Genomic DNA, 12344 nt, shown 5'->3' with positions numbered 1-12344 from the left:
TCTCTCGTCCCTTTTCCCTCCTCCACAATACAGGTGAACAGCGTTCTGCTGGAGAGAAACCTTCGTTTCTAAAGTGAATTTGAGGTGTGCCGTCAAAATTACTTCCCTGCATTTCTTTGAGGCTTTGAGGGTTGTCAGCATGCTCACTATATCCGTGACTGATGTTTTTGTAGCTTGCTGTGCTCTGGGCAAGGCTTCTAGCTACGATTTTTCAGTAAAAACCCTCTTCCCCTGCCTGAGATGGAGCCTCCAGCCAGAGGCCGGCAGCGGAGGCAGCGGGTTTCCAGGCGGGCCTGGAGAATAGCATCTTTGTGGGGCGCGGGCAGCGAAGCCCGAGCCTTGGACCAGGGCCCCTCGCAAGGAGCGGTCAACTTCTGCTTGCAGAACCTGCGCCCCGCCCGATTCACTGCCCACGGGAAGGGGAACAGGCAAAGCTGAACAAACGCAGGGAGCAGCAACAGGGCGTTTCCCCTCGTCTGTCCTTTTCCTAAGTTGCAGAGCTTTTCCATTTTAATATCGCCTGCCACATTTTAGAAAATTAGTGTAGCAGAGCCGAATAGATTGTTAGCAACAACCGATAATGCTCCTTGTGTTATTACACTCGCTCTGCTGGGAGTGTCTGCCGGGAATCCATGGAACCCTCCTGTCCATGGAACCCTCCTCTCCATGGACAGGCTCGGGGGTGAGTGTTTCCCACCCTTGGCATGTAAAGCCCGTGGACATTTTTCCACCAGGAAACTTCCATTAGATTCATCAAAATGGTGAGAAACTACTGACCAAGTCCAAAGTCTACTCCATCACTTCCCCTCACTTTCCAACACACACACACGCACACACACACACAGGGTCACATAGACATGCACACACATAGAGTTTTACGGACGAGGAAAAAGAATTCAGAAGAGATGGGGGTGGTAACCAGTCAGGTGTAGGCTGGGACCAGATCTCCTGTCCCTACTCTGATCTGGCACAAAATTGAACCCACCTCTGGGGGACAGAATTGCATTAGAACCTGTTCTATGAGCGCAGTAGTCACAGGATATAGCTAGATAACTCACATCACACTTCAGGACAGTCCTCTCTTTATAAATGCCCTTTAAGCGTCTTCTGTTTCTCCCTTGCCCAGCCTGGGTCTCACTCACAGTAGCTGCTCTCTCTGTTGACTGAGTGAACCTCCGTGGTGATAAGATTCTTATAAAACTAAGATAGATTCTTAGTTTTATACAGCCAGTTCTTTGAGCTCAAGAATTATGAATCCTTCATCTTCCTCCTGCTCTGCTTGCCTTCCTCACCCCATAATCCTGGCTCCTGGGGCAGTTGCCAGCAGGAGACAGTCCAGACTTAAAATCCCTCACTCTTACCTTGTAAGTTCCTTCTGACAACTACTGACCTGCAAACACAAGTGTCAATGCTTAGAGCTAAGGGTAACTTTGCATAAAATTAGCAATTTATGTAAGATTACTTCTTGAGAAACCTATATGAAGATCAGGAAGCAACAGTTAGAACTGGACATGGACCAACAGACTGGTTCCAAATAGGAAAAGGCATACATCAAGGCTGTATATTGTCACCCTGCTTATTTAACTTATACGCAGAGTACATCATGAGAAACACTAGGCTGGAAGAAGCACAAGCTGGAATCAAGATTGCTGGGAGAAATATCAATAACCTCAGATATGTAGATGACACCACCGTTATGGCAGAAAGTGAAGAGGAACTAAAAAGCCTCTTGATGAAAGTGAAAGAGGACAGTAAAAAAGTTGGCTTAAAGCTCAACATTCAGAAAACTAAGATCATGGCATCTGGTCCCATCACTTCATGGGAAATAGATGGGGAAACAGTGGAAGCAGTGTCAGATTTTATTTTTGGGGGGGCTCCAAAATCTCTGCAGATGCTGATTGCAGCCATGAAATTAAAAGACGCTTACTCCTTGGAAGGAAAGTTATGACCAACCTAGATAGCATATTAAAAAGCAGAGACATTATTTTGCCAACAAAGGTCCGTTTAGTCAAAGCTATGGTTTTTCCAGTGGTCCTGTATGGATGTGAGAGTTGGACTGTGAAGAAAGCTGAGTGCCGAAAAATTGATGCTTTTGAACTGTGGTGTTGGAGAAGACTCTTGAGAGTCCCTCGGACTGCAAGGAGATCCAACCAGTCCATCCTGAAGGAGATAAGTCCTGGGTATTCATTGGAAGAACTGTTGCTGAAGCTGAAACTCCAATACTTTGGCCACCTCATGTGAAAAGTTGATTCATTGGAAAAGACTCTGATTCTGGGAGGGATCAGGGACAGGAGGAGAAGGGGACGACAGAGGATGGGATGGCTGGATGGCATCACCGACTCGATGGACATGAGTTTGAGTAAACTCCGGGAGTTGGTGATCGACAGGGAGGCCTGGTGTGCTGCGATTCATGGGGTCACAAAGAGTCGGACACGACTGAGCCACTGAACTGAACTGAACAACTTTAAAACATTTTATTTATTTATTTATTGACTGTGATGGTCTTTGAAGCAGAAGTAGATGTTTTTCTGGAATTCCTTTGCTTTTTCTATGATCCAGCAGATGTTGGCAATTTGACATCTGGTTCCTCTGCCTTTTCTGAATCCAGCTTCAACATCTGGAAGTTCTTGGTTCACATACTGTTGAAGCCTAGCTTGTAGGATTTTGAACATTACCTTGCTAGCATGTGAAATGAGTGCAATTGTGCAGTAGTTTGAATGTTCTTTGGCATTACCCTTTTTTGGGATTGGAATGAAAACTGACCTTTTCAAGTCCTGTGGCCACTGCTGAGTTTTCCAAATTTGCTGCCACATTGAGTGCAACACTTTAACAGCATCATCTTTTAGGGTTTGAAATAACTCAGCTGGGATTCCATCACCTCCGCTAGCTTTGTTCGTAGTGCTGCTTCCTAAGGCCCACTTAACTTTGTACTACAGGATGTCTGGTTCTAGATGAATGATCACACCATCATGGTTATCTGGGTCATTAAGATCTCTTTTGCATAGTTCTTCTGTGTATTCTTGCCACCTTTTCTTAATAGCTTCTGCTTCTGTTAGTTCCATACCATTTCTGTCCTTTATTGTGCCCATCTTTGCATGAAATGTTATCTTGGTACTACTAATTTTCCTGAAGAGATCTCTAGGCTTTCCCATTCTGTTGTTTTCCTCTTTTTCTTTGCATTAATCACTTAGGAAGGCTTTCTTATCTCTCCTTGGTATTCTTTGAAACGGCATTCGGATGGATATAGCTTTACTTTTCTTTTTTGCCTTTAGCTTCTCTTCTTTTCTTAGCTCTTTGTAAGGCCTCCTCAGACAACCATTTTCCATTTTTGCATTTCTTTTTCTTGGGGATGGTTTTGATCACCACCTTCTGTACAGTGTTACCAACTGTCTGTAGTTCTTCAGGCACTCTGTCTGTCAGATCTAATCCAATAAATCTATTTGTCACTTCTACTGTATAATCATAAGGGATTTGATTTAGGTCATACCTGAATGGCCTCATGATTTTCCCTACTTCTTTCAATTTAAGTCTGAATTTTGCAGTAAGGAGTTCAAGTTCTGAGCCACAGTCAGCTCCCAGTCTTGTTTTTGCTGACTGTCTGGAGCTTATCCATCTTCAGCTGCAAAGAATATAATCAATCTGATTTCAGTATTGACCATCTGGTGATGTCCATGTGTAGACATTAAACCCTATTTAATTTTGATGGTTTTTATTAAAAAAAAGCTTTTCAAAATATTGACTGCTATGCCAGTGAAGCATTAGGTGCTTTACATGCATTATTTAATTAAATCATCATAACAGGAAGCTGGTACTATTGTTATCCTCACTGAGGAGCAAACTGAAGTTTAGAGAACTGAAGGATCTTCATCAGGTTTGCACAACTAGGAGCCAGGATTCAAATCCAGTTGTCTGGCTTCAAAGCTGTGCTGCTTCAGTATCATATGGACACTGTTAGGACTGGAATGAAGGTGTTAGGTATTAGAATAAAGGGAAAGAAGACTTCACAGGATGATTGGGGCCAGGTTGCATTAATTTAATGCAGGAGCATTAAATGTCAGGTCTTCAGTAATGGGGAGACAGACTTTGAAATGAATTCATAAAAGAACTCGCATGCATCTTCACTGAGGAGATGAGGAACGCTCATGTCATGAGACAGAGGTTTGACCCAAGCAGGAAGTTTCTTCCAACTTGGAGAGTCTGTGACTTTGAACCCTTTGGCAGAACTATGCTCTGAAGCAAGTACATACGTCCATCTTTATTGCTGACACCCCATGGAAGTGATACCAGGAGACTCTCAATCTAACAATCCCCTGACACAGTTCTAGACTTTGAATGTTGAAGACTGTTCATAATGGGTGAGGGAATGGGCTATCAGTGAGTCTGTCTGTCTGTTTTTAAACTTCAGTCTCTGCTATGTGTCAGCTTTAGAGGCTGGCCTAAACGGTGGGGCATTCTGTGGTAGAAAGGGTGTAGACTTGGGGACTGGCTAGACTAGGGATGGAATAGTAATTCAGCTATGCAGTGCTAACCGTGGGCAAGGTACCTAACCACACTGAGCCCTAGTTTTCTCATCTATAAATGGGGACAAGCCTATCTTATCAGAAAGCACCTACCTTATGTTCCAAAAGTCAAGAACTTAGTCCGTAGGATGAGCCTACCACCTGATCCTGTTAGCATCTTCATTAATGATCAGCATCAGCATCATGTTTTCACCCTGGTTAGAATTTCTCCATGGGGTTAGATTGTGAAGCTTAGACACCTCTTTCCTAGGAGAAGCAATGTGGGGAAAGTTTGTTCAGTTTGCAGTAAGAAGATCTATGTCAAGTCCAAGCTCAAATAGTTCACGACTCTGACCCTGGACAATAGGTTTAAAACCACCTTCCCAGGATTGTTGTAAATGTTGGTTGAGGGAAAAGCTGTGAAAACATTATAAACCCATAACCTCTTAGACAGAATGGTAAAACTCCATTATGCCATAGCTTTGAAAGAATTCAACTGACATTTCATAACCCTTGATCTACTACACGAGTAGTCCTTTGCTCAAGTGTTTCTCAGCAGAAAGCCTCCATCTTTGAGGCTCACTTTGCTCGTTTCTCTGGTGTTCAGCCTCTAGGACTGTATGCCCTTCTCTCATTGGCGTTAAAGTGGTATGATTCTGGCCTGATCCCTGCATGGCCTATGGTGTCTTGACCTGTCTACTGAGTCTTGGGCCCACTGCTGCCAGGGGGACCCAGCTGGAGCTAATTTGCTGGGCTGAGTCACTGCGTCTGGTTGGGACAAGTTGGGCGTATTTTTTCAATCTCAAGTGTCTCTCTGGGACCTTCTCCTGCTTACCCCTTTGCTGAGTGCCTCGGCGTAGGTGGTGGTTGAGCACAGTCGCTCCCTTCTTTTGGGGAGCTTCGTTTTCCGGGGTGAAGGTTGGCATAATGTGCTTGGTAACAGCCTTGAGTTCTTCAGGACTCCCTGTCATTTAGGGCTAAATTGTTTGGTGACATGATAATTGCTACAGAATCCAATGTGAAGGGAGGTCAAGGATGGTTAGCCCAGTGAAAGAAGGTTTATTACTGCTTATCCAGGGGATGTTCATGAAAACATTCATTAGTGCTGCTCAGGAGAAAGAAAATAGTGTCAGCAGAGTAGTCCAACCTGGCAACTTCCATGGGAAAGCACGGACAACCAAAGAGAGCCTTGCCTCAGGATAAAGTGGGATTCCAGAGGCTTAGCTGGGCTCGCACAGCCGGCCAGGGCTGACACTGCAGCGCAAGGATGGAATTGTGGCTTGAGAATGCAGGGGTTGTGAATTCAGGACTTGCTTTTGCATTCTCCATTGTGTCATTTATTTCTCTTTTAGTTTCCTTAATTTCCGTCTTGAATTCTGTCAGATGCTTGCAGAGTATTTGCCATCAGGCAACAAGTAAATTTGTCTTTGGGGATCTGCTAGGGAATCAGACCCTGGCTTCAGGTCATCAGTGAATCAGAGAACCTGGGTTCTAGTCTTTTCTCTTCTTTTTTTATGGCTGTGTGGTGGCTTCTCTTGCTGAGGGACATGGGCTGTAGAGTAGAAGGGCTTCAGTAGTTGGGGTGTACAAACTCATGTCCCCTGCATTGGAGGCAGATTCTTAACCACTGGACCGCCAGGGAAGTCTCTGGGTTCTAGTCTTAACCTTAAAGCTGTTCCACTCCTTGCCATGCAAGGTCTGGTCCATGGGTGAGCAGCATTACTTGGGAGCTGATCTTGGGCCCACCTGCATTTGTGAATCATCTTCTATGTCTTAACATCCCCAGCTGACTCATCTGCACATAAAAGTTTGGTCAAAGTGATATGGCTAGAGAAGGCAGGGCTTTTTCTATCTTCTTCTTTTTTTTAATATTTAGCCTCAGGTCTTAGTTACGGCCCTTGGGATATTGCATTGTGGTGCCTGGGTTCTCTAGTTGTGGTGCGCAGGTGTGTTTGGGCTTAGTAGCCCTGAGGCATGTGGGTTAATAGTTCCCTGACCAGGGAACCAAGAACTTCCAGATGTTCAAGCTGGATTTAGAAAAGGCAGAGGAACCAGAGATCAAAATGCCAACATCCACTGGATTGTAGAAAAAGCAAGAGAATTTCAGAAAAACATCTACTTCTGCTTCATTGACTACACCAAAGCCTTTGACTGTGTGGATCACAACAAACTGGAAAATTCTTAGATTGGAATACTAGACCACCTGACCTGCCTCCTGAGAAATATGTGTGCAGGTCAAGAAGCAATGGTTAGAGCCAGATATGGAACAATGGACTGGTTCCAAATTGGGAATGGAGTACATCAAGGCTGTGTATTGTCATCCTGCTTATTTAACTTATATGCAGCGTACATCATGAGAAATTCTGGGCTGGATGCAGCACAAGCTGGAATCAAGATTGCCAGGAGAAATATCAATAACCTCAGATATGCAGATGATACCACCCTTATGGCGGAAAGTGAAGAGGAACTGAAGAGCCTCTTGATGAAAGTGAAAGAGGAGAGTGAAAATGCTGGCTTAAAACTCAACATTCAGAAAATTAAGATTATGGCATCTGGTCCCATCACTTCATGGCAAATAGATGGGGAAACAATGACAGACTTTATTTGTTTGGTCTCCAAAATCACTGCAGATGGTGACTGCAGGCATGAAATTAAAAGATGCTTGCTGCTTGGAAGAAAAGCTATGACCAACCCAGATAGCATATTAAAAAAGCAGAGACATTACTTTGCCAACAAAGGTCCTTCTAGTCAAAGCTATGGTTTTTCCAGTAGTCATGTATGGATGTGAGAGTTGGACTATAAAGAAAGCTGAGTGCTGAAGAATTGATGCTTTTGAACTGTGGTGTTGGAGAACATTCTTGAGTCCCTTGGACTGCAAGGAGATTCAACCAGTCCATCCTAAAGGACATCAGTCCTGAATATTCATTGGAAGGACTGATGTTGAAGCTGAAACTCCAATACTTTGGCCATCTGATGTGAAGAACTGACTCATTTGAAAGGACCCTGATGCTGGGGAAGATTGAAGGTAGGAGAAGAAGGGGACGACAGAGGATGAGATGGTTGGATGGTATCACTGACTCAATGGACATGAGTTTGAGCAAGCTCCTGGAGTTGGTGATAGACAGGGAAGCCTGGCATGCTGCAGCCCATGGGGTTGCAAAGAGCTGGACATGTCTAAGTGACTGAACTGAACTGACCAGGGATTGAACCGTCATTCCCTGCACTGGAAGGAAGATTCTTAACCACTGGGCTACCAGGGAAGTTCCTTTATCTTCTTATTTATTATTTTGTATCCACAGGACCTATCTAAAGTTTAGCATACAGTGGTTGCAAAATCCATGAATCTTTCTCTGACTTTGAGCATGTCCAAACTGCTAGGGACTTTGTAAACTTTCAGGGACTTAATTGTAAAGTGGTGTAAAGAGAGGGCTGGTGAATGGAGTTGGTGTCAACCTTCAGTGTTTGAAAAACAGACATGAACATTTGAATGACTGATGATGGCAGTGGTGGTTTTATTTTTTTTAATTTTAATTTTTAATTAGAGGATAATTACTTTACAATATTGTGATGGTTTCTGCCATACATCAACATGAACTGGTTTTAATATGGCTATCTTTGGCCTAATAAGTCAAAAGCTCTGAAGATGGGTCATAGGATTTCTATGTTGTAAAATTCCCTGTTATGTTCAGTAATATTTATTACAGTATCATACATAAAAACAATCTTTAAATGTCCCTTAAGAGGAAATGAATAGATATAATGTAATACAATTCAAAAATCTAAAGTAAAGAATAGAACTACACATATAAACATTAATAAGTCTAAAGAATTTTTTTGAGAGAAGAAAGTTCCAGAGGAGGTGTAAAGTATGGTACTATTTAAAGTTAAAAAAAAACCTGTGTGTATGTAATGGAAACATACTTATGTAGCAGAAGTATCAAGTTCTAGATGGGAAAAATAAACACCAAGTTCAGGGCATTAGTTAACTTTGGGAGAGAAGGGGATTAAATGGGAGCTTCATGTTTTATTTATTTATTTTTTAAATAAAGAGTAAAGAAATAAAGGTTGTAGTAGCAAACTTGGAAAAAAAGCAACATGGAAAAAAATATTTTTTTGAAAAGGTATTATCATCATTATTACTCATTATCATCATTATTCATGTTACTATTCTCTATACTTTTTCTGAATACTTAAAATATTTCATTATAAAACAACTAAAGCAAAATCCTCCTGATAATTGTGATGCAGACAGTTGGCATTCTTTCTAAGGGGATTTTAAATATGTAAATATTTTTTCACTTGGCTGCATCAGGTCTTGGTTGTTGCACACAGGATCTTCACTGCTGAGTGTGGGATCTGTTTCAGCATCAGAATCATTTTAGTTGCAGCCTGCAAACTCTTAGTTGCTGTATTGTTGTTGTTGTTTAGTTGCTAAGACATGTCTGCCTCTTTTGCCACCTCATGGACTGCAACCCACCAGGCTCCTCTGTCCATGGGATTCCCCAGGCAGGAATACTGGAGTGGGTTGCCATTTCCTTCTCCGGGGGATCTTCCCGACCCAGGGATCGAACCTGCATCTCCTGCATTGGCAGATGGATTCTTCACCACTGAGCCATCTGGGAAGCCCCCACCTTGTTGTTCAGTCGCTCAGTCGTGTCTTACTCTCTGCGACCCTGTGGGCTGCAGGCGGCAGGGAAGCCCTCATGCTTACTCTTAGTCGTAGCATGTGGGGTCTAGTTCTGTGACCAGGGAATGAACCCGGGCCTTCTGCTTTGGGAGCTTGGAGTCTTATCCACTGGACCACCAGGGAAGTCCCTCTCAGGGAATTCTTGCCTTAGATATGTCTAAGGACCTTTCAGTTTTAAATATGTTTGTGCACAGAGAACTCTTACCCAACCACCCTCTCTTGTTCTCTTACATGACACATGCCTATTAGGATGTACCCGAGGTCTGTGGCTTCTCTGCATTCTGTCCTGATGAAATGCAGCTTTTCTCATGTTTGTGCTGTTGGTGAAACCCACCTATCTGACGCTGCTTTAAGGACCTCGCCTACAAGGCCTCTTCTCTGTTGTCTTCTGTTTTTTCTGGAAGGGGGCGGTTCTGACCTACAACTATCCTAACCTTAGAGCTCTAACCTTAGGGTCACCTCCTGCCCCCACCTTCCCTAAGCCACATTCATTTTCATAACACCTTCACTGACCCTTCAGTTCCATGGTAGGACTTAGTTGCCCTGTGAATCTTACAAATTTTCATCACCTCCCCCCAAGTATCATCATTTGCAATCAGTTCTCTTATTTCTCTACCTGCTTTCCAAACTTCCTTAAGTGTCCCTGAAGTTTAATCAGTAACGATGACACTTGTTGGTCTATGACTCAGGGAACGTTTAGAAGGCAGAAGTGGCTGTAACAGCTGGTGTCAACCAAACTTTTAAATTAAATTAGTTTAGAATTATTTTTAATATACTCTGCCGCATGAGTTCTAAACCAAGGGTAGGGACTTCCCTGCTGCTCCAGTGGTTAAGACTCTGCGCTTCCATGAGGGGCTCACTGTCAGTTCCTGGTGTGGAGCTAACATCCCACATAACCTGTGGCCAAAATATTCTTTAAAAAATTATAATAAACCAAGGGTGAGGAACTTCCCTGGTGGTCCAGTGGTTGAGACTTTGCCTTCCAAGGCAGGGGGTGAGCGTTCAGCGCCTGGTTGGGGAGCTAGGATCCCACATGTCTTATGGTCAAGAAACCAAAATATAGGACAGAGACAATATCGTAAATTCAGTAAAGACTAAAAAAATGGTCCACGTTAAAAAAATAAATAAATAAACCAAGGGTGGTCTTCCCCTTACTCCCCCCAGGGCTATTTGACAGTGTCTAGCAGCAGCAGCAGCAGCAGCAGAGACATTTTTGGTTTTCACAACTAGGGGAGTGCTACTGGCCTGGTGAGGGTAGAGGCCAGGGATGCTGCTAAACACCCCAAGGCACAGAACAGCTGCATCCCCCATAACAAGGAATTTGCCATCTAAAATGGCAGGAGTGCTGAGGTTGAGAAACTTGGCTCTATAGACCCTCATATGATGAATATCCCTCTATCAGTGAGGCAGAATGGATGGGGCTACAGTCCTATAAGTGTGGGGCTGTGGAACAGGGAGTGCGGGATTCCCTGCGGGGCTGTGCAGAGACCATTCCTGTTTCATCATCCTGGCAGGGTGGGGGCTAGGGGGGTGATGCTGTTGGAGATGGAAGATGGGAAGAGATGAAGTAGATTAAGGAAAAACTAGAGAGGAACAAAGTCCAGGTACTTGGGAGAATAGAGGAAAGCTTATTCGGATGCCTTTGAACTTGGCACTTGGCTATGAATAACACTTTCATGCTAGAGAAATGCAGGATAGCTTGCTTATTTTCAGATATTTCCAGTGTGAAAGGTGGTAGATAGTTGCAGTCATGGCCCCGAGTGACTCATGCCATCCTGTTTCCACCGGCCTGCAGTGTGATTCTTGCCATTCCTCTGTTCAAGAGGTGGTGTCTCTTTTCATCCCATGAATCTGGGCTGGCCTTATCACTTGCCTTAACCTGAAGAATGTGGAGGGAGTGATGTTGTGTGACCTCTGGGGCCATTCAGCTTTGGCTTTCTCCCTCCAGGAACATTTCTACTGTCATGCGAGAACTCCCCGCCTGATAAAGCCTCTTTGCGGGAAAGGCCCAGGCACCCAGTGTCCCAGCCCAGCCCAGCCCCCGCCAAAATTCCAGCTCATTGCATCTCTGCCAGTGAACGCAGATGAATCAGCGTATCCACCCAGCCAACCCATAGCATAGTGAGAAACAATAAATCGTGGCTATTTTAAGCCACTTGTCTTTGGGGTGGTTTGCTACACAGCAATAGATAATTGGACATTGTGCATGAGTGACTTCATTTGGATGTTGTTAGAAGTTGTGGATATTTTGGTGTTAGAACATGTGCGAATGTGCTAAGTCACTTCAGTTGTGTCCAACTCTGTGCAACCCTATGGACTGTGGCCTGCTAGGCTCCTCTGTCCATGGGATTCTCCCGGCAAGAATGCTGGAGTGGGTTGCCATGCCCTCCTCCAGGGAATCGTCCTGACCCAGGGATTGAACCGCGCCTCTCATGTCTCCTGCATTGGCAGGCAGAATCTTTAGCACTGGCACCACCTGGGAAGCCCTTGTGTTAGAATATGTGTGTAAATATCAGACCATGGTTAAAAGACACTGAGTTCTTCCTCCTTTGCACTTGTAGCACTTCTCGGAGCTTCTGGATGAGTTCTCCCAGAACGTCTTGGGCCAGCTCCTGAACGACCCTTTCCTCTCAGAGAAGAGTGTGTCGATGGAGGTGGAGCCGTCCCCGACGTCCCCGGCGCCCCTCATCCAAGCTGAGCACAGCTACTCCCTCTGTGAGGAGCCACGGGCCCAGTCGCCATTCACCCACATCGCCGCCAGCGACAGCTTCAATGAAGGTAAACCCAGAGTGGGGGAAGCGGCTGGGACCTTGGCACCTTTGGCCCTGAGCTCCTTGCGGGTGCGGAGCGTGTGTTACAGTATCATCAGCACGCGCTTCAGCCACATACCTGCTGTGTGTGGCCTGTGCTTGGGCCCTGGGGAAATGCAAAGAGGCACAGAATGTAGCTCTACCTGAGACTGTGTGCTCTGGGAATTTGCTAGAACTGAATGGTACTAATTGCTCTTTTTGACCCTGTGGACTGGGCATCAAAGCATCCTTTCACATGTCAGGTTGGCCTCTCTGGTTGATAACTCCAGTACATCCACCATTTCAAGAGATCATGCCATGTTTGTTTTTTTTCCCTGAGAAAGAATGTTTATGACCACTCTTCTCCAT

General features: G+C 44.5%; 1 protein-coding gene across 1 annotated transcript in view; it reads left to right on the top strand.

Moving 5' to 3' along the window:
- The window catches only part of CREB3L2 (cAMP responsive element binding protein 3 like 2), a 131300-nt gene that overhangs the window by 66019 nt on the left and 52937 nt on the right, over positions 1–12344 (top strand). Inside the window, exon 2 of the mRNA XM_043872774.1 lies at positions 11748–11964. Within this exon, the coding sequence (XP_043728709.1) occupies positions 11748–11964 (217 nt within the window). The remainder of the gene's footprint in view (positions 1–11747; positions 11965–12344) is intronic.

The sequence above is a fragment of the Cervus elaphus genome, chromosome 18 (assembly GCF_910594005.1).
Source record: "Cervus elaphus chromosome 18, mCerEla1.1, whole genome shotgun sequence".
Taxonomy (NCBI): Eukaryota; Metazoa; Chordata; class Mammalia; order Artiodactyla; family Cervidae; genus Cervus; species Cervus elaphus.
Note: the sequence above shows the minus strand (reverse complement) of the source record. Positions and strands in the feature narration are given on the sequence as shown.